At 35.1% G+C, this 19,220-nt stretch overlaps 1 protein-coding gene across 1 annotated transcript in view; it reads left to right on the plus strand.

Moving 5' to 3' along the window:
- LOC130234662 (UDP-glucose:glycoprotein glucosyltransferase 2-like) overlaps positions 1-19,220 on the plus strand; it is a 29,077-nt gene that overhangs the window by 6,935 nt on the left and 2,922 nt on the right. The window contains 15 exon segments of the mRNA XM_056464903.1: positions 472-571; positions 1,305-1,365; positions 1,505-1,596; positions 1,935-2,088; positions 5,734-5,853; positions 6,193-6,278; positions 6,900-7,035; positions 7,169-7,300; positions 8,753-8,917; positions 9,597-9,720; positions 9,935-10,033; positions 10,645-10,739; positions 11,572-11,781; positions 18,786-18,816; positions 18,819-18,916. Coding sequence (XP_056320878.1) covers positions 472-571; positions 1,305-1,365; positions 1,505-1,596; positions 1,935-2,088; positions 5,734-5,853; positions 6,193-6,278; positions 6,900-7,035; positions 7,169-7,300; positions 8,753-8,917; positions 9,597-9,720; positions 9,935-10,033; positions 10,645-10,739; positions 11,572-11,781; positions 18,786-18,816; positions 18,819-18,916 — 1,703 coding nt within the window.

Below are 19,220 nucleotides of genomic sequence, written 5' to 3' on the forward strand. Positions count from 1 at the left end.
TATATTGTAATTAATTATAATAATGGAGCTCAATTTTTATTCAATGATTATCTTATCCTCTAGTGAACGAGCAATCTGAATGTAAAATTTGAATGAATTCACAAATCAAAATTTGTAGCTTTTGTGCTGAAGATTTTGTGTTGAAACTGTTGTTTTCTTTGTGTGTGAGAGCAATAGCAATTGGGAATTATCACACATTAAAGCAACATTAAGTCAATATGTGTAAGTGTGCATGGCCAACAAATAGTGTGGCATTTAGTAAATGCTGACAGAATTTTCATTTTTTGGTAAACTGTCACTTTAATGTTTATGTCAGCCATATTTAATAATGGTTTCAACTGAATCTTACCATGCAGAAGTGTATCATATGTCAGCCATATTTAATAATGGTTTCAACTGAATCTTACCATGCAGAAGTGTATCATTGGCTGTTATAAAAAGATTGAAATGCCTTCTCTGTCTTTCCAAAAGACCTCAGTTTCCAGGCGGCATCTCGGATCATGACTGTGCCAAAGTTTGATTCTCTCAAATTAATGCAAGAGCTCAGCCAAAATTTCCCCAGCAGAGCCAGGTAAAAAAAACAGTCTGAAATTCAGTCTTGGTGTCTCTGAGAGAATTCAATGCAGAAATCATTAGCTTTGTTAGACTTCTCTCCTTCAGAACTCGAATATTTGAAAATACTTGTTGCGTTCTAAAGTGGTGTTCCTTAAGGAGTCCAACAATTCAAAGATAATGCCATTATTTTTCATTTAGCAAGATCAAAGAGCCTTTGGAGCAATAATGGTCCATTTGTTAATGTTAAGCTATGCATTTACAAGTATCTTGTACAGTATATATTTATCATAGTTCAACATTTACTAATGTGTTATTAAAATCCTTAATTGTGCTTGTAAAATGTTTTAATGCACTGTACGTTAACATGAACATCGTTCATTGTTTGTACATGTTAGTTAATACAGTAGCTAATGGACTGTTATTTAAAAGTGTTACCTAACAATTAATGTTGTAGGATATTTCACTATGCATTTTTGCATGTGTAACAGCACAGAATGCATGCGTCTGCGTTATGTCTAGGTCGTTTTTAATGCGCGACTGTGACTTTCCTCCACGGCTACTCAGGACAGCTTTATGTGCAGCGTTCAGGATTTGCTGAGTCAGAGTTACTGTAGTTTACAGTTTGTCAGCATAGCCGATATGGCATCTAAGAGGGAACAGGTTTTCTGAGATTAAAATGAGTTTTTATGACTGTTCTGGGATGTTGCCTGGAGCCAGTACTGACTGTACATGTTTTATTGTACCCACAGATCACTGACAAGAGTGGCTGTAAACCAAGACATGAAGAAGGAAATAGAAGACAACCAAAAGGTTCTGCAACAACTTTTCTGAGGAACACTTTTAAAAAAGTTTCAAGCATGGTCAAATGGTCTTGCTTTCAGAAAGTCATGTTCGTAGAGAATGATCTATAAAGTGATGGTGTAGCTGATGTAAAGCTTTTTTCTTTCAGAGGCTGAGTGAGTCGATGGGCGTCCATCCTGGAGATGCCAGTCTTTACATTAATGGAATACATGTTGACCTGGACATTCATAACCCTTTCAGGTATCATTCCATTATAAGATCTTCTAGCCAACTTGATTTTGTCTACTGTTGATAGTAGAAATGTGGGTAAAACTTTGAGTCACAATTCACGCTTTTTGTTACCTGCCTATAATGAGGTATTAACTGTGTTTTAGTAGTTATAAAGTATGATCTTATTCTACATTCCTAATCCTACCCAAACCCAAACCCAGCTACTACCTTACTAACTATTAATAAGCATCTAGTTAGTAGTTTATTGAGCTGAAGTCTTAGTTAATGATTTAGCTGTGTGAATTGTGCTTAATATATAGTGTTTTATATGTTTTAATCACATTTGTTGATTCCTTGGTGTTATGTAGCATTCTGGACATTCTCAGAAGCGAGGCTAAGATTCTTGAAGGTCTTCATAATCTTGGCGTCAAAGGAAACACTATTAGTAAGTTCCTGCATTTACCATCATCAACCGCTGTAGAGGACAGCTACGCTCTGGACATCCGACACTCATCCATTATGGTGAGATGCTTGTTATTTGAGTGTTGTTGTTGAGCTCAGCAGTTCAATAGGAATGTAGGAGACACTCTTTTCCTCTTCATATGCACCAGATACTGTCTTATAAAGTGATACTTTATTATTTCTGGAAAAACATTGTGCAATTCTGAGTAGGGCTGTGCGATATTGAAAATATCTGACATTGTGATATTTGTTTTTTCTGCGATTATATTGCGATGCGAATATAATTTCAACAGATAAATTGAATAGCCGTTTTTGGAAACATTTCATTCGTTTAGATCAGGGGTGCACAAACTGCTTTTTAAAAAGGGCCAAAAACCAAACTTGATGGAGACTAGTGGCCCCGAGGTAAATATGGTTGACATGTGTAGTTTCCTAATTTATTTAATACTGTTTAAAAGTGACTAGAAAACACTGCTTTATGTTAACCAATACAGTAATATACTGAACGTATTACAGTAAAAACAAAACAATCTAATTTCGAACAGAATTACACTAGTTTTTGCCTTGATTTGCTTGCCAATGTCTTCTACATTGTCCTCTGTCTGTCGAGTGGCAGTATTTACATTTTAAAAATCTGATTCATTTGCAACATTTTATTGACACATTTAATTTCAGTTTGCTTTTTTGTAGCTCGGCAATAAAACAAACAAAAAAAGGTACGGTCAAATTAGAAAATGACGATCTCTGTGTTAAAGGCGTTCACTCCAATCCTTTCCATCATACTCACTTCTCCACTCAGATGGGATGGTGGGCCAAATCAAAGGTTACAATGGGCCAACTTTATCCCACAGGCCCTACTTTGGGCATCTCTGATTTAGATAGATTGGGATGATCAATTCTTTTTCTGTGCAGTGCGTTTCTATTAATTATAATAAATGACAAGCAAATAAATACAACAGAGCAAAGATAAAAGTTAAATAAACAGTGCTTTAAGGTTTTCTGGACTCTAAGGACTCTAACAGTATTCACGTACTATCAAACACAAAATAACATATCATCATTATTAAATTTTTATTATTTTTAAATAATTTATACAATGTCTTTATCTTTTAATTTTTAATAAATAATCTAATCCTGCAACTATTGCAAATGCACACATTGCGATATCGATGCCCAAACGATATATTGTGCAGCCCTCATTCTGAGTGTTCTTCACACCGGGGAGTGGGTTTGACAAACCACATGTAGGATGCTTATGCTATTAGGATGCTTATTTAGACTTGTCATGGCAGCTATACCTGTATACTGCTACTCTCTGGTGATTTGAAGTGCTTCTTTTATTCTTACTTGTAAGTCATTTTAGTATTAAAGTCATTTCTTATTAGTTAGTTATCTGCTAAATATACAAGTACATTAATTTCCAACTTAACACATAGGAAAATTATTCATAAATTAGATTTTTTTTATTTATTTTAGAGTGCTCCTGCAAGATTTACATTTTTTCAGAATATATACATTGACACACACCATTATGGCCACAGCCATATCACCATGCAGCCCAAGACCGGTTACTCACTGAAGCTAAGCAGGGCTGAACCTAGTCAGTACCTGGATGGGAGACCACATGGGAAAACTAGGTTGCTGTTGGAAGTGATATTAGTGAGGCCAACAGGGGGGTGTGAGTCCTAATGCCCCAGTATAGTGAAGAGGACGCTATACTGTCAGTGGGTGCCGTCTTCCAAATGAGACATTAAACCGAGGTCCTTACACTGTGGTCATTAAAAGTGGTGGTGTAAGAGACCGCCCTCATGATTGTGAAGTGCTTTGGATGTATGGCCATACGCAATAAATGCGCTTTATAAATACACATTATGTTACACCAGTTTTTTGCGAAGTGGCTGACAGGGTTTATTCAAGGATTTGGTTTCTCTAAACCCCTTTTTTAATTTAATGTATTATTATTATTATTATTATTATTATTATTATTATTTCTTTTTACGTTGCATAGTTTTTACAAATAGATCTGTTACACACAAGAAAGGTAATATCTGAATAGGGATGCACCAATATGGATTTTTGGGCCGATATCGATAACCGATAACTCTTAAGATTTGGAAGCCGATAGCCGATACACTAAAGCCGATAAATATAAATAGTTCAAAATGTTATATTTTATACAGTGAACAACTGATTTTATTTTAAAAACTTTATAAAAGTTTGAACTGATCTTATGAACTAAATGGCCTACTCAAAGCAAAAAAGCTATAATTTCAAAATTGCAAGTTGATTATATAGACCTATATTCATGATTTCAGATACATTAGCATGCCAAAAATAAAAATAAAATTTTTCTTCGCATAGCAAATTAACATGTAACTTTACTTTTGCACAAAAATTATTTTGTTAAATAACAAAATCTGATTTAATTAACAAGCCAGTTAAGTAAATATATTTTAAATAAAGTGAAAATGAAAGAACTGAAGAACTGAAACCAGCTCAAATGTTCTTGAATAAAATGTGTAATAGTAACGTACAAATGTTTAATGTCCGAAAAAAGCATTTTGAAAAGTGTTTTGACAGTTCAGAGCTACCATACAAGCGAAAAGCTAAATACAGTTAGTATCACTAAAATGCGTCCTAAATTCATCATATTTGGCGTTTTAGATTCTTTTGAACACACGTAGGTGCTGCTTGTCAATCAGACAACGCTTTTATGTTCCTTCTTGCTGTCAATTGCAAGAAAAATAATGGATGAAAGGTTTATGATAAACCGCTTCGAGTTTCAAACTTTAACTGCAGCCGCTGTGTAACACCTCACGCACGTGCACACAAAGCGGAGTCAGATTTGTCCTCGTAGTCATATTTTGATACAACACCTGAGCATTGAGCACCGATGACTTTGACAATCACAGTGCATAATATAAATACAGAATGTGGCGGTGAGTTAAGAACCCCTATGCTAAATTCAGTGACTGGCACACCTCTCCCCCTGCTGCTGTGAAGGCTGTCTGATCAGATGCATGTGTGCACACAGTGATAGCCCTCACGTGCGCTCGTTATAATCGACATAAATATACAATCTTACATCATCAACACATGGCAAGCAACGTAGTAATAATAACAAATAATCACATTAGATTGCAAACAACCAAACAAGTTGTTTAGCATGTGTGCATCGCTGCTATTATGTTTACACATGTATATAAATCTTTTAATAGTTTAAGATTTGAACCAAAATACACAATGACACTCTATCAAACATATCTACAATAAGGAACATGGTTACTTACTGAGTTATTAACACACAGCAACACCACACAAAGAAAGGACGGACTTTGAAGGAATAAACAATGTGAGGAAAGCTCCATTATTGTGCAGTGGACAAGTCTGAACAAGTTCTGCCCACGCATGCGCGATGCAGGCAGTTCTGTACAAATACGCAATTTATCAGCTTAAAGATATCGGTCTAATATTGACATCAGACCAATAATGATAACTTTAAAAATAGCATTTATCGGCCGATAACGGTATGGCTGCCGATATATTGTGCATTCCTATATCTGAAAAAGCATAACAGGGTCATGAGCTTCTTAAATGATCTTAATTTGGTTGATTTAGAGCACATTTTTATTAGAAAATAATAGAGATTCACATGTAGACTTTTGCAATTTAACAAATGCCCATTGTTGTTTGTGTGGTTTCTAGTGGGTTAATGATATTGAGAAGGACTCCATGTATCGTCACTGGCCCTCGAGTCTCCAGGAGCTCCTCAGAGCAACATTTCCTGGTGTTATTCGACAAATACGCCGTAACTTCTATAACCTGGTGAGTCAGCTTGTTTGTGAGTTGATTATAGTGTGAGCTCAAATCTAGCTGCGTGTGCACAGATTAATGCAGTGATGTTTATCCCCTGATATTGCCTGTTTTTAGCACTGCAGCTGACTTGCTTTTTAAAAATGTGTTCAATCCTAACTTTCTGCCATGTTTTTTGGCAGATGTTAATTAATACATTTTCACTCGATAGCTCAATTTCCTTTCGACTTATCCCCTTCTTTATGAGTGGCTGCCACAGCAGAATGCACCGCCTAATAAACTTTTGATTGAAATAAATTTGAGATGTTTTTTTGTGATCGTTTGAAAGGTGTTTTTCTTTGTTGTTTGCAGGTTCTGTTTCTTGACCCAGCACAGGAAGAGAGCATTGAGCTTGTGAAGTTAGCAGAACTCTTTTACAAACACAACATTCCCCTCAGGTACCGTATGGTAACTTAACAATGGAGATTAATAGAGTTTAACTTTTAAATTTTTGTTTACTAATTATTATTATTATTATCTAATTGTCAGTTTTTGAATAATTACTGGTAAAACATATACTGTAAAAACAAATTATGACAAAGTCAAGGCAAATAATTGTTTTCACATTGCTTTAACTTATTTTAATAAGTTAATCAGGTTTAACCTCTTTTTTTTAAGTTATATAAAACTTACCTTAATATTTTTAGTCTATTTGATTGATGTAAGTTGAGGTGACTAGAAAATATTATTTAATTCAACTAAAAAATCAAGGCAGCAATAATTGTTTTACAGTGTAAAATAGACCTTTTGGCAGAGAAAGTTCTTTAACCTTTATAATTTATTACACTTCATGGTTTCTTGCTTTCCACGTATATAATTCAAATTAAAATCAATGTTTAATGTTATTTTTATTGATCTTTTTGGTAAATAACCATGTGATGAGGAGTAGTTGACATTGTTCCTTACTTAACATTCAACAAACAAGCCTTATTTTATTATCATCATGAGCTCTTCTGTATTAATCATTTTCGTTTGTTGATTGGTGTTGAGGTTTTAATACCAGATTCTGTGTCTCTTAGGATTGGGTTTGTACTGGTTGTCAGTTCTGATGATGAAGTGGATGGACTTTCGGATGCTGGTGTTGCTCTCTTCAGACTGTTAAATTACATTTCAGAGGAGTATGACGAAGCTCAGGCTTTCACATCCATGGTGTCAGTGAGTGCCTTTGTGTTTGCTGTGACTGCTTTAAATCTCAAAATTACTCTCATTGACTGTTATGTAAGCAAATGCACTGTTTTGTTTGGCCATTATATTTTAGTGAGCATGTTTGTTTATTTTCTCCATTCAGATATTTAATAGAATTGGAGTAGGGAAGACACTCTCTGTCGACACAATAAAAGCATATCTGAAAAAGAAATTTCCAAAAGCAAATGCTGCCAGAATTCTTGGAGTGGATTCAAGCTATGATGACAACAGAAAGGTAATGTTATTAGAAAGCATAATGCGGTCCATAACAACAAAAAATGTCATTTATAAATACTGTATATGACATTATATTGTGAAAATAATTATTTACAAATTTCTATACACAATTTATATTATTGTTAACAATTTTAAAACTGATATTTTAAAACATTAGTTGGCTGCCCTGTTTAAACTTTCTGTCAAAATGCATTTTCCACAACACTTTATGAGCTAGTCTAAGCTTCCTATAACTTCCTAAGATGGTTGAAAATCTAGTTGAATGTGTTTAAATGGCCAATAAAGACCACCTACTCTTCACCTACTGACTACTGTATGACATTGTAAGTTTGGAATGACAAAAATCTTTTAATAGACATGCATTTGGTTGAGTTTTGAAGCTGTTAGAGCATAAATTGTATTATTCACTTTAGTTTCTTATTGGATTCACATGTAATAGCACACATTTATTTTGCAACATTAGTTGAAAAATTAGAAAAAGTGCATACATAAACCTGACCATAGAAATCCGAAAAATGGTCAAAAGTAGACAGTAAATACGGATATAAAGAGAAATGTGCCTTGTCTGCTTGTGAAGCATAGATATTTACATTAGATGTTGCCTACACAATTGTTGTCTATTGGAAGAAATGCGTCAATAGAGTCGCCATTTTAGTACAGGGTAGCGATCCTTTGAAATGAATGTGGGACCAAGGTGCAGTGGAGCGCTGGCCATCCAGAGCAAGAGATATATATAAATATATACAAACAGTATATCTATGATCGTGAGTTTTCCCAGTGCTCAGTACGCAAATTTCTTTGGTAAGCAATTCATTTGTGAATGAATCTCCGTTATGAAGGTTTCGTTTGAACCATCGGTATCCCTGCAGCTCAATATGCAAATCCACCTGTCTGATCTAAATGGTACAGTATATAACATCTGTAATATTCCATAATTTAGGGTGGACATTGTGCACATTGAGGCGCAGGCACTGTTATGTTATCAGGCACCCTTATAAGTTATTTTATAAACTAGCTATCACTTCACTTAGCTGACAATAATACTATAATAGTATTTAGTGCAAGTTGGTGCTACTTTGCCTTATAGTCAGTGCAGTAAGAGACTATTACCATCAATAGTGTGACTTTAGCACAAAAGTTTGTAACATACAAAAACATAAACTAAATCTTACCTATGAAATGTTTGTTTATGTTTTGTTTTTCGTTACAACACCCATACACAGCACAAAAGTCCAGCATCTTCAGGATTGGCTTTAGTCTTGACTGCTGTTGAATGACTTTTGTTCTGGGAGCACTGTACAAATGTGGTGGTAATATTGACGCATGCTCGTGGCCCTTATGCCATATCTAGTGTATATATCTATGCTTGTGAAGTTGTCACAGACATAAGACTTGTTTTTGAAACCAAGATGTCAGCACGTTGTAAATATTTCTATGATTTGTTTGTCAGGCTGGTGGAGCGTTTTACAAGAAGAGTGGTTTAGGTGCTTTACCAGTGGGCCTGTTCAATGGTGTCCCACTCAGTAGTGATGAGATGGACCCGGAGGAGCTGGAAACAGTTCTGCTGCAGAAAATCATGGAAACTACAAACTTCTTCCAGAGATCTGTCTTCATGGTATGGCATACATTTTTGCTTGAAAACTATTACATTTACTGCCTCAATTGCTTTGTTTTCAAGTACTTGCCAGCTTCTACTTTATTAGGTTCACCTGCTAGAATCGGATTGCAGACCAGGCAACTTTTCTTCCAATCTTCTGTTGTAAAATTTCAAATTTAGCACCAGATTGCTGATCTACCATTTCAGGAACGACATCCATATTCTCTTCTGCTGCTGTAGCTCATCTGCTTCAAGGTTTATCATGTTTTGAGTCCAGAGATGCTCTTCTGTAGACCTTGGTTGTAACAAGTGGTTATCTGAGTCACTTATGCATCTCTGTCAGCTCAAACCGTTCAACTCATTGTCTTCTGCCAATTACTTGATGTAAACCCTGGAGATGGTTGTGCATGAAAATCTCAGCAGATCAGCATTTTCTTCAACAACTAGGATTTAACCAACATTTAATCCAATTCCTAACTTCAGTAAATCATCTTGAACACATCTACTTGCCTTAATACATTGTTTGCTGCTACCGCGTGATTAGCTGATTAGACTTCAATGAGTAATTGAACAGCTGTACCTAATAAAGTGGCCAGTGAGTGTTTATCTCAACAGTGTTGAATGGCTTCCTGAATTTCCATTGACTATGATGTTTTTTAGTTTGTTTTATTTTTTTTTATTATTTTTTTATATGCAGGGTCAGATCACAGAGAGTGTTGATGTGGTGGACTTCCAGATGGAGCAGGCCAATGTTGTTCCTCGTATCAACCCTTTGATTCTGAGCTCTGACAGGCGGTATCTGGATTTTACTGCCTCACCAGGTACCATTTTAATGATCATCTGACACGAAACAATGTCAATACAAATATTAATCACCTTACTAAAATGTCATCAGTTTCTCAGTCATTCTTACTCTGCAATCTTAACAGTAAAATTGTCACGCCACTATCAGCATGTCATAACCGATATCATCACAGTGTACATTATTAACTTGCTTAATTTGTTGTTGTTGTTGTTGTTACTACAATAAAACAGTTGCTGATGACTGGGATGACTCGAATATGTTTTCATACTTGGACTCCAGAGACAAAACAGGAGTTATCTCTAAGAGAATGAAGTATTTCATCAGAGAGGGTGGGTCTTGTCTTATTTTACTATTATTTTATAATATTTAGGTCATTTACAATGAATACTAGGTGTGTAGGAGAAAATGTTAATACATGGATGCTTATATCAAAATATGGCCAATATTTTATTACTTTTTGTTTGAATATTAGATAAATTTCTTTACAGTCCACTATAGTAATTTTTTTATTAATTAATTTATTTTGATGATGGGCAAGGTCACCTTTATCATGCAGTAAGATAGCAAAATAAAGATAGCAGCATCGCAGAAAGATCTATACAACATTTATGACAGGCTTTCATTGAAGTGTTGTTCAGATTTTCTGCTTGACAGTCCCATTCATTGGCACTGCCACAGTAATATCTTTATGTTCAGTTAAAACAGATGATGCCAAAGTTCTCCCTTTGGTTTACATAATTTGAAGTTTGAGAATATTCCACAGATATATCACATTGTATTTAAAATTACAATATTATTATATCGACACATTTATTGTGATAACATTTCACCGTTGGAACTCCCCTAATACAGTTTGGTTTAATAATGTTAGTTTCAGTAATTTAGCATATATAAAACATAGACTTCTTGGCTCAAACAGTGTTTTCGTCTTCTGCTGTAGAGGCTGAGGTGTTGTATGGAGTGACCATGTGGATTGTAGCAGATATTGAACAGCCCTCTGGGAGACAGTTGCTCCGGAATGCCTTGAAACATATGGTGAGCTACTGCAGTTTTTATATCCAATTAGTTGAATCCACAGGAATCACGTCTTCAGAGAGCAGAGGCCCTCGTGCAATTTAGTAATTAATCCGAGAGCAATTAATCTTTGAAAATCTTGTGGTGTTGCTTAATGAACAAAATCTGGAGGTAATGATCCCATTGTTTATATATTTCCTTATGTATTTTTTGGAGATTACATTCCAAAGTGTTGTGGTTTTGTTTTTCAGTCATTATGTTTGGGAGGAAGTGGAAACCACTATTCTGAGCAAGTCAAAAGCAGAACATAATTAACACGTTATGTTTAGTCAACCAAAATCTAATCTAGTCTCAGAAAGAGCTTAAGAGTTATGTTGCGAAGTGCAATGCAGATTTAATGTGTAATCGCAGTTTTGAATAACTATACATTTTAATTATCACAGATACTGATCCTATAAGATTCAGTGAGTTCTCAAATGTGCTATATGTATAACAATAGAGCTGTTAACACACAAGTGCTCTTAAAGAGATAATTCACCCAAAAATCATGTCATCTCAATTTATAAGGCCTCAATATGTCATCAGCAGCTATGAATGTTACTTTTATTTTGGTCACCAATGACCATCATTTCAGCTTTAAATCCTCTTTAATGTCTTAATAAAGAAAGAAAGATACCTACATCCTGACTTCAGGATGAATAAATTGACAGCCAATTAAATTTTTTGAGGGAACCATATAAAAAAGCCAGCTATCTTTTAACCCAGATAGTTTACAACTTGATATGGTTAATGAAACAGTTTTGTTATGATATCCTTTTTCGGTAAAGTCTCTGATCCATTTATTTGTTTGCAGAAATCCAGCAGTTCCAGCTGTCGTGTCGGGGTGATCAATAACCCCAATAGAAAGCCCACTGAGGAGAACAGCGTTCTGTACAGAGCCGTCTGGGCTTCTCTTCTCACTCAAAGCAGCAAGAACACGCTCGACTTCACTCTAAAACTCCTCAAAGAAGAAAATGTTGAACTCCTCAAACAAGGCACCAAGATTAAGCACTTACTTAAACAGGTCAGTGGACTGTGAAATACTGTGTCTGGGTAATGTGGAATTATGTATGGAGAATTTGGACTTGGATTTATCTCAACACACCTGCTCTTTTGCGCTCTTGTCTGTCATTTTTTCCATTTTAATTGGTCACTTGTTCAGTTGGCAGACAACATGTCTTCTTTTTCTCCTGTCAGTTTACATTTTGTGTTGACTGGAGACTATATTGCAATATTACAGGGTGCCCGCTGGGTCTTAAAATATTTTAAATTGTTTTAGGTCTTAAATAGTTTTAAACAGGTCTTAATTTAGCTTTGTCCAAACAAAGCTATACTCAGTTGGGCCACCAACCATCCGATCACCAATAAAACCTTATTTTATATTTAATTAAATTTTTTTATTGCAAAGAGATGCAATTCTCAACAGCTGTTAGACATTTTTACTGCAAATTCTACAAATTAAATTCCCTTATCAGGAAAAAAACTTAAGACAATTACATGATTTCTCATGATAATACTAGGCCGTTAGAAAAAAATCTTAACCCTGCATAAGTCTGAAATTTCATTCTTAATGGTCTTAAAAAGTCTTAAATTTGACTTGATGAATTGCAGAAACCCTTCATTACAAGTGGTTAATTAATCAGTCTATAAAAGGATAATTCACCCAAAATTAAAAAATCTGTCATTATTTACTCATACTTCACTTGTTACAAAGCTGAGTTTCTTTTGCTGAACACAAACAAAGATATACTGAAGAATGTTTGGTAAACAAAACAGCCATTGACTTCCATAGCAAAATGTTGTCAGCTGTTAATGGTTGCAAAACTATTATGGAAATAAAATAAGATTAATGACTTCAAAAATAGACCATTAAACATGACTTATTCATGTTTTTATACATATTTTATACTTCCTTTTTTTAAAGCAATTTTTTACATCTACAATATGTGGTTACTTTAAGTTTTAATGTACTATACCATTTTAATATATTTTATCCCAGTAAAATACTTATTAATTGCATAAATAATTGATGAATTGCGGAAGCCTTTATCATGATATAGGTACATTTTGGTAATTTATTTCATTTTTAGCGAAGTGGAGGTGAGGTTTGGGCAATACAGTATGTGTTTTATGTATATTAGAGGCATGTAAGTGTATGTATATAGTAATTGTATGTTGTATGCCAGCGTCAAATATGAATATTTCCCAGAACCTCTGTACAGACAATAAAGTAAAACTTCAGAAACAAAAAGTGCTATATAGTATGCTATTACATATATACTGTAGTATGCTGTTCAAATACTATACATTTAGACAACACAGCGTTACAATGAATAGCATACAGGTAAGGCTTTGACAGTACAATCTTAAGGGAATATAAATAAGGCAATAGAGCATAAACAAATAATAACTAGTATCAACAACGTATATATTATATTTGTCTGTAATGAATAATTAGAATAATCAATGTGACACAATACATGGTGCATCATTAACTGTATTATTAAAGTAATTATTAAGGCTGAAATGGAAAAGATTACCTTTATATAAAGCTTCAACATCACATATTGCTAAAACCATTATATTGTGCTTCTTCAAGCTTATTTCTTTTATATAAAGTGTTTTCTTGGCAGATAATAGCTTGTGTGCTGTCCAGTCTAGCTGTTACCGTCTAGAAGGCTTGTGTCTTCCCAAGATATCAAATACAACTTTTATAGATTCCTCCTGTCATCGCCTTGATAAAATGACACAAGCAGGGTCTCTCTCCTTTTCTGTGATGTTCTCCAGTGGAAACCACTCAGCCACATGCAATTTCTCTGACTTACAGACAACTGCATTTGTGGGAATGGTTGCCCTGTACCTCGTATAGCCACAGTCCTAATCTACGGTCTTATTGACAGGGTATTGCAACCCTCAGAAAATAGAATTGATCTGTCAGGCACATGTAGAGCTTTCTGTTGGATCCTTCTGTCTTCTTTTTATTTATTGTCTCTCTTTCTCCATCCTGCTCCCTCTATTTATTTCCATCGTAACATATAAGATAAAAGAAAGTGTTCCGTCCAGCCCAGCATTCCTAGTTTTATTAGTTGAAAATGTGTGGGGAGAGAGGTTTCTGGTTTCCTGAGAGTTTGTGCTCGAGACCTTTAATGGCTCTATTATTGGATGGCAGGGAGAGGTGTTGTGCTGATATTAGCATTTCTTTTCATGTGGGCCAAATGTTGGAAGCACTAATAATCTGACTCTGCGCAGCTCATACACCCGAGATTTGGTATCGACACTGAAGCCATTTTTAATTACAAGTCTGATAAATGAAAACGTTTAATGATTGATTAGTGCTACACGCTCTCCGGTGGCGACACATTTTTCATAGGTCTGGCCAATTTAATATTCCTCTCAGAAAGCTCTAATGAGTGCACTTGCACAAATGTCCCCCTTTTGTTGTCAATAACTCATTGATTGACTATTTTCTTGTTGCAGTGTAATCAGAAAACTAACTAATGAGCCAATCGATTTCTTCTATCTACATTTTAACTATGCTTAGCTTACTTTTACTTGTACTAAACGTACAGTCTTGACACAAGTGTGCATAAGATTCTGCCCCTTTATATAATGAAGTTCACAATGTCAGTCAGGAAAATGAATATTCAAAAAAATGTATTCCTTGAATTAAGTCCGTGTGGTGTTTATTCTGTTTGACAATAGCTCGTGTATTCATTACATCTGTCTGTTCAGTTGTTGTTTTGTTCTGTCTGCTGTCTGTTTATTCAGTCTATCCATTGTTTTGTTTTCTGTTTGTTGTCTCTTTATTCAGTCTATCCATTGTTTTGTTTTCTGTCTGTTGTCTCTTTGTTCAGTCTATCCATTGTTTTGTTTTCTGTCTGTCGTTTCTTTGTTCAGTCTATCAATTGTTTTGTTTTCTGTCTATTGTCTCTTTGTTCAGTCTATCCATTGTTTTGTTTTCTGTGTGTCGTCTCTTTGTTCAGTCTATCAATTGTTTTGTTTTCTGTCTGTTGTCTCTTTGTTCAGTCTATCCACTTGTTTTCTGTCTGTTGTTTCTTTGTTCAGTCTGTCCATAGTTTTGTTTTCTGTCTGTTGTCTCTTTGTTCAGTCTATCCATTATTTTGTTTCTGTCTGTTGTCTCTTTGTTCAGTCTATCCATTGTTTTGTTTTCTGTGTGTCGTCTCTTTGTTCAGTCTATCCATTGTTTTGTTTTCTGTCTGTTGTCTCTTTGTTCAGTCTATCCATTGTTTTGTTTTCTGTCTGTCGTTTCTTTGTTCAGTCTATCCATTGTTTTGTTTTCTGTCTGTGTCTCTTTGTTCAGTCTATCCATTGTTTTGTTTTCTGTCTGTTGTCTCTTTGTTCAGTCTATCCATTGTTTTGTTTTCTGTGTGTCGTCTCTTTGTTCAGTCTATCAATTGTTTTGTTTTCTGTCTGTTGTCTCTTTGTTCAGTCTATCCACTTTGTTTTCTGTCTGTTGTTTCTTTGTTCAGTCTGTCCATTGTTTTGTTTTCTGTCTGTTGTCTCTTTGTTCAGTCTATCCATTATTTTGTTTTCTGTCTGTTGTCTCTTGTTCAGTCTATCCATTGTTTTGTTTTCTGTGTGTCGTCTCTTTGTTCAGTCTATCCATTGTTTTGTTTTCTGTCTGTTGTCTCTTTGTTCAGTCTATCCATTGTTTGTTTTCTGTCTGTTGTTTCTTTGTTCAGTCTATCCATTGTTTTGTTTTCTGTCTGTTGTCTCTTTGTTCAGTCTGTCCTTTGTTTTTTTTCTGTCTGTTGTCTCTTTGTTCAGTCTATCCATTGTTTTGTTTTCTGTGTGTCGTCTCTTTGTTCAGTCTATCCATTGTTTTGTTTTCTGTCTGTCGTTTCTTTGTTCAGTCTATCCATTGTTTTGTTTTCTGTCTGTTGTCTCTTTGTTCAGTCTATCCATTGTTTTGTTTTCTGTCTGTTGTCTCTTTGTTCAGTCTATCCATTGTTTTGTTTTCTGTGTGTCGTCTCTTTGTTCAGTCTATCAATTGTTTTGTTTTCTGTCTGTTGTCTCTTTGTTCAGTCTATCCACTTTGTTTTCTGTCTGTTGTTTCTTTGTTCAGTCTGTCCATAGTTTTGTTTTCTGTCTGTTGTCTCTTTGTTCAGTCTATCCATTATTTTGTTTTCTGTCTGTTGTCTCTTTGTTCAGTCTATCCATTGTTTGTTTTCTGTGTGTCGTCTCTTTGTTCAGTCTATCCATTGTTTTGTTTTCTGTCTGTCGTTTCTTTGTTCAGTCTATCCATTGTTTTGTTTTCTGTCTGTTGTCTCTTTGTTCAGTCTATCCATTGTTTTGTTTTCTGTCTGTTGTCTCTTTGTTCAGTCTATCAATTGTTTTGTTTTCTGTCTGTTGTCTCTTTGTTCAGTCTATCCATTGTTTTGTTTTCTGTCTGTTGTCTCTTTGTTCAGTCTATCCATTGTTTTGTTTTCTGTCTGTTGTCTCTTTGTTCAGTCTATCCATTGTTTTGTTTTCTGTCTGTTGTCTCTTTGTTCAGTCTATCCATTGTTGTGTTTTCTGTCTGTTGTCTTTGTGTTCAGTCTATCCACTTTGTTTTCTGTCTGTTGTCTCTTTGTTCAGTCTATCCATTGTTTTGTTTTCTGTCTGTGGTTTATTTGTTCAGTCTATCAATTGTTTTGTTTTCTGTCTGTTGTCTCTTTGTTCAGTCTATCAATTGTTTTGTTTTCTGTCTGTTGTCTCTTTGTTCAGTCTATCCATTGTTTTGTTTTCTGTCTTTTGTCTCTTTGTTCAGTCTATCCATTGTTTTGTTTTCTGTCTGTTGTCTGTTTGTTCAGTCTATCCATTGTTTTGTTTTCTGTCTGTTGTCTCTTTGTTCAGTCTATCCATTGTTTTGTTTTCTGTCTGTTGTCTTTGTTCAGTCTATCCACTTTGTTTTCAGTCTGTTGTCTCTTTGTTCAATCTATCCACTTTGTTTTCAGTCTGTTGTCTCTTTGTTTAGTCTATCCATTGTTTTGTTTTCTGTCTGTTGTCTTTGCGTTCAGTCTATCCACTTTGTTTTCAGTCTGTTGTCTCTTTGTTTAGTCTATCCATTGTTTTGTTTTCTGTCTGTTGTCTCTTTGTTCAGTCTATCCACTTTGTTTTCAGTCTGTTGTCTCTTTGTTCAGTCTATCCACTTTGTTTTCAGTCTGTTGTCTCTTTGTTTAATCTATCCATTGTTTTGTTTTCTGTATGTTGTCTCTTTGTTCAGTCTATCCATTGTTTTGTTTTCTGTCTGTTGTCTCTTTGTCCAGTCTGTCCTTTGTTTTTTTTCTGTCAGTTGTTACTTTATTCAGTCTATCTATTGTTTCGTTTCTGTCTGCCATCTAAATCAGTTTGTCTGTCATTTGCTCATTAATTGGTCATTCTGTTTGTAGTTCCTACATTCAATCTGTTGTTTGTTTGTCTTGACTGTTTGTTTTTCCCTGTCTGTTAGATTGTCTGTTTGTCATTAATTTGTTTCTTTTCTATCATTCATTTGTTTTGCTTCTTCTTTTTTATATCTGTCATTTGTTCTCTTATCATCTCCTCATTATGTTTGTTGTTTGTTCATTTGTTCTTTCTTTCATTTACCTTGTCCATGTTATCTCTTTGTCAAACGATCTGTTGTGTATTCTTTTCATTCTCATTTGGTCTGTCTGTTGTTGTGTTTTTTTTTTTTTTTGTTTGTTTTTTGTTGGTTATTCTATATAGTATCATTCATACACTTTTGTTTATATTTTTGTTTGTCATTCAGTGCATGTTGTTCAGTAGATTTGTTGGTCATTCGTTAGTTCTTCAGATCTTCATTAGTTCTTCTGTCTTTTGTTTTTGTTTGTTTGTTTGTTTGTTTGTTTGTTTGTTTGTTTTTCTGCAACTCTGTTGTTCTATCTGATGTTGACTCTAACTTGAAACATTGCAATGGTTGATGATATCGGGGCTTTTGGGCATGGTGACTGTAAATACATGTGTATACATATTTTAACATCTTTAACAAATTCATTAAGCAAATATTTTAGAACATCTAATATAATTGTATTTATAATCATTGGAAATATCAGGAACACGTATAAAATCATCCAAATTTTGGAGGCTGAACTCGGATCCATGTATGTTGCATTGAATAGAATAAAATTATTATCCGCATATTAATGACTTTAAAACACTCACAAAACTGTTTCTCATGAAGAAAAACCAGGTTTACCGTGCATGGCGTTAAATTTGCAGGTTGAAGAGAATCAAGCAGCTGTTGCCTCTTTTCAAAAATCATATTGTAGTCAAATATGTATTTATTTTGCAAATTAATATTGGGACTGGAACAGAACAATCTGCTTAATACATTTTTGCCCTATCAAAGACAAGGTTTAAATTCATCTTGGCAGGGTGCTTTAACAGCCCATCATGTTCTGTTTTAGATTGAGTTTGAGCAGATGGAGAGAAGGTGGTGTTTAGCGGCTGTTTGAATGCATTCAACAACATGCACATCTACACTTTAATACAGGGGTGTCAAACTCTGATCTTGGAGGGGTGCAGCCCTGCAGAGTTTATTTCCAACCCTGCTTCAACACATTCACACAAGCCTGAAGGACTCGATTAGTTTGATCAGGTGTGTTTGTGGATTTAAGCTAAACTGTGCAGAGCTGCAGAGTCCTATCAAATGCATTTTCTACAACCTCTTGATGTGCATCCAATCCATAAAGTGGACAAGAACATTTCACATTCTGTTTACATCTTGAGATAGGATAGCTGACCTAAAAATCTGGTGTAAACAGCGCAGGTTTTTGTGTGTGGTTTGTTGCTGGTGGGATCACGATGTTGGCTGCAAGATTCATGTCTGTCAGCCATTGATGATTGACAGTGACATTGTATATTGATTCAACAATCAACACTAATCTGTTGTCTGTCCCTTCTGTCAGTTGTCTGTTAGTTCATATTCTTTCTGTCAGTCACTCATACTGTTGTTTGTTTGTTTGTTCTTTCATTGTATAAACTGCCTATTAATTTTTATTAAGTGTGTGTCTTTTTGTCTTATAGGGTATGGACCACGATGCCTTTGAGAAGAAGTTCACACGATGGAGGTGGATTTCCTGCACAGCCAGCAGAAGTACTGTAGGGAAGTGTTAAAGCTCCAAGCAGGACAAAGAGCTGTGGTCAGCAACGGCAGGGTGAGACACCTAAAAACATCATTTCCATAGGAGTTATGCAATCATTTATAACCTAATGGCCTACAGTACGGTGGGCTGATCTGGATGATAAATAGTCTGAACTGTAAGGTCTGACCAGTTGGTCTCTCAGATGGGGCTGCTCATTTTGTTGCGCCAGTATTAAGCGGTTTGCATGGCCCGTCCTGACCTGTGAGGGGAGAGATGAAGCCTGGCATTAATTCACCGGAATCCACTCAGCATCCTTCGCTGCAGGGGTTACAGGTCACATGGAGCCACAGGACTGTCATATTGCTCTGCTTTCTCA

The sequence above is a fragment of the Danio aesculapii genome, chromosome 9 (assembly GCF_903798145.1).
Source record: "Danio aesculapii chromosome 9, fDanAes4.1, whole genome shotgun sequence".
NCBI lineage: Eukaryota > Metazoa > Chordata > Actinopteri > Cypriniformes > Danionidae > Danio > Danio aesculapii.